The 3,524-nt window shown below is 37.1% G+C and overlaps 1 protein-coding gene across 1 annotated transcript in view; it reads right to left on the bottom strand.

Moving 5' to 3' along the window:
- The window catches only part of pir (pirin), a gene marked incomplete in the record, with an annotated part of 6,952 nt that extends 5,097 nt beyond the window's left edge, over window positions 1-1,855 (bottom strand). Inside the window, 3 exon segments of the mRNA XM_014002986.1 lie at window positions 725-817; window positions 959-1,073; window positions 1,690-1,855. Coding sequence (XP_013858440.1) covers window positions 725-817; window positions 959-1,073; window positions 1,690-1,757 — 276 coding nt within the window.
- Window positions 1,856-3,524: the final 1,669 nt, after the last annotated feature.

Below are 3,524 nucleotides of genomic sequence, written 5' to 3'. Positions count from 1 at the left end.
CCACAAAGACGGTCGTTTTGAAGCAACATTCAGGCGCAATAATGTAAAACTATAAAAAGATAGATAAAGATATAAATACAAAGCTCCTATTTTGAGGTGGATACATGCTGGGACAGAAGCCCCACCCACTCYGTCCACACCAAGACACCTGATCTACGTCTGCTCAAAGGCCCGAGGAAACGTCCAGGAATCTGACGGCAACCTGAYGCGGCTCCACCATGTCAGCAGAATCATTAGGATTAATTATTTAACTTTTCACAGAGCAAAGGCAGCAAGAGTTCAATAAAATGTTATTTTCTAAACAGTTTTAAAACAGTTTTAATTTTTAAAAAAATCAAAAAATGCTCCTGAAAAAGGCAGAATAGAGCATTTTTTATTGTTTTACTCATTTTTAGACTTAATGCTGCAAATATCACAARAAAAACAATCATTTGAATCATATCTGTGTCCTCATGTGTGATTTTTTTAAATGTTCAAATATCGAGTCCAAACAGGCGGAAGTGAAGCTGTGGTTTAATAAAAAAATAAATAAAACAATAAAGTGTTCTGTTGGCGCCATCTAGTGGTGAAGCAGTGATTACACCAGTTTGACCTGAGAGCAGCAGGAGCTTTAACATCTGTAAACCTGACTCTGATGAACCTAAAAACAAAGTTTGGACACCAGATGTTTTGAAGAGAACAGATCCAGACTTGTTCCAGAAGAACATCTGAACTTTCTTCTCACCGTCTCAAAGCCTCGGTGAGGATGATCAGGAAAACCTGCAGGTTTGCTGACTTTAAACTCGTCCAGCATCAGAAAAGGATCCAAGTTCCTGAGCTGCCAGAGAAATAAACCAGTTCAAACACAGGCATGAAGTATCAAGTACATTTACTTTGTTACAGTACTGAGTACTTTTATTATCAGTCAAATACATTTCTACCAAAGTACTGCAGGATTTATCATGTTTTAGGTTCTTACTTCAGTTCTGCCGATGCTCCTGCGGACCCGAGCACCGAGCCCCTCGGCCTGCTCCACACTCAGGACCACCTTCAGCACCTTCCTCCCACTCATCCTCACCGACTGGAAACACAAACTAAACCAGTTGGTTCAAAATTAACTGACTCATCTGAAATCTGCAGCAGCTAAAAACAGCTGAACATCAGCTAAAATGAACTGAACATCAGCTAAAATCAGCTGAACTGCATCTAAAATTAGCTAAACAGCAGCTAAAAAGAGCTGAACATCAGCTAAAATCAGCTGAACATCAGCTAAAATCAGCTGAACATCAGCTAAAATCAGCTGAACATCAGCTAAAATGAGCTGAACAGCAGCTAAAATGAACTGATCAGCTAAAATCAGCTGAACATCAGCTAAAATGAACTGAACAGCAGCTAAAATGAGCTAAACAGCAGCTAAAATGAACTGAACAGCAGCTAAAATGAGCTAAACAGCAGCTAAAATGAACTGAACAGCAGCTAAAATGAGCTGAACATCAGCTAAAATGAGCTGAACATGATTCTAAAGCTAAAACAGAATCATGTTCATGTGAACAATGTGATTTTATGAAAAAAAAATCATGATAAATTATTTTAAATAAAGTTTGATATTTTGAAAACAGGGCTGCTGTAGCTCGGTGGTCATTCTCATCTCCATGAGGTTGCAGGTTCGAGTCCAGATTAAATTCTATCTTATATCTGTACCTGACTTACAGCTGTTTTTGTGTTTGATAAGTTTTAGCTGCGGCAGCGGCCATCTTAACCCAGCTGCAGACGAACATCAGCTGAAGATCCAGGACGTTTCGTTACAAAACTTCCACTGATTCATGAGATATTTTGCTAACAGGCACTCAAACACGAGCAAAACCACGACAGACCGCCTTCACCTTTCTGTGTTAGAGAGAAACACTCAGGGAGAACTCTGTTTACATCCGGTGGATCAGCTGATCCGTCAGCTGTTTGTCATCTGTTCAAACCGTCTGATCTTTCGGTTCTGATCCACTTCCGTCTCTGAGACGTAACGAACCACTTCCTGTTTCTGGGATCGAAGCTTCGCGGAAGTGTCGCAAGAATAAATAAATAAATAACTTTCAGTCCCTGACTGCTGGAGTTCTGCGGGTCTCAGAGCTCAGCCTGACGTCATGGTGAACCGAGCCATCTGATTGGACCACCCATCCACTCACCTGTCGGGGTATAACACCTGTCAACACGGTTCTGCTCACCTGTAACCTCTTAAAATCAGGTTMTACTGCAGCTAGCTTCACCTCCACAGACAGGTAGGATCAACAAGGCGGAAGTCCGAGAGGAGGGGGCGTGGCTTAACGTGTGKAGGGACAAAGGAAAGAAGTGGCGGGAGTGGAGTCAGGTTTATAAAGTTCAACCCTGAGAAACAGGAAATTAAACCAACAGTTCAAAACAAAACTAAAAGCAACAGAACAACAGCTAAAAGCTAATAGATGCTAAATGGAGATATTAAACCACTTTTATTCGCTGTCTTTTATTATATTTTAGGATCCTAATGGATTTTTTCTTTTGTTTTTCTTTGTTTTTCCTTTAATTGTGCACAACTTTGTTCCACTGGAGGAGTTTTAAATGATTTTATAAAACAAAATTAAAAGATGCTGAAGCTAAGTGATACTAAAATTCAAAAACAGCTGAAATCTAAAAAAAGAGCTAAATGTTAGTATAATAAAAATAATATAAATAATAAACTTATCGACCATACCATTCAATATTTAAAATAGACACTAAAAGAAGCAAAAGACTAACTAAAAGATAAATGTAGAAACACTAGCTAAATGTAAAAAAGGCTAGTTAGAAATAAAATTAGCAAAAGGCTAGCTAAAGATATCAAATGGCTAGATAAAGCTTAAAGCTAAATGTTGCAAACTGGTAGCTAAAAGCTAAATGTAGCAAAACAACATTGGAGCTAAAAGTAGCAAGCAGCTAGCTTAATGCTAAAGAATCACAGGTAATACATAAATCTAACAGAATGGATGCTAAAAGTAGCAAAAAGCTACAAAGACGCCAAATACAGCAAAGCTAACTGCTTAAATGTTTAACAAAGTAAATATAAATAAATAAATAAATAAATAAATAAATGTAGCAAACTGGTAGCTAAAAGAATCAAAAGACTAGCCAAAAGTTAAATGTAGCAAAACACAACCTTGGAGCTAAAAGTAGCAAACAGCTAACTTAATGCTAAAGAATCACAGGTAATACATAAATCTAACAGAATGGATGCTAAATGTAGCAAAAAGCTACAAAGACGCCAAATACAGCAAAGCTAACTGCTTAAATGTTTAACAAAGTAAATTAAAAATAAATCATAAATAAATAAAAATAAAAGTAGCAAAAGGTTAGCAAAGACGCAAAATACAGCATAGCTAACTGTTTAAAAGTTTGAAAAAGTAAATATAAACAAATAAATTTAGCAAAAGGTTAGCTAAAGCTAAACTTGTCAAAAAGTGAACTATAAATATCAAAAGGCTAAATAAAGAAGACACAGAACACAGAAGTACGACGGAGTATTAGGACCACATAATGAG

This window comes from Austrofundulus limnaeus, unplaced genomic scaffold, assembly GCF_001266775.1.
Source record: "Austrofundulus limnaeus strain Quisiro unplaced genomic scaffold, Austrofundulus_limnaeus-1.0 Scaffold16, whole genome shotgun sequence".
In the NCBI taxonomy this organism is placed as follows: Eukaryota; Metazoa; Chordata; class Actinopteri; order Cyprinodontiformes; family Rivulidae; genus Austrofundulus; species Austrofundulus limnaeus.
This window is presented reverse-complemented; position numbering and strand designations above follow the sequence as displayed.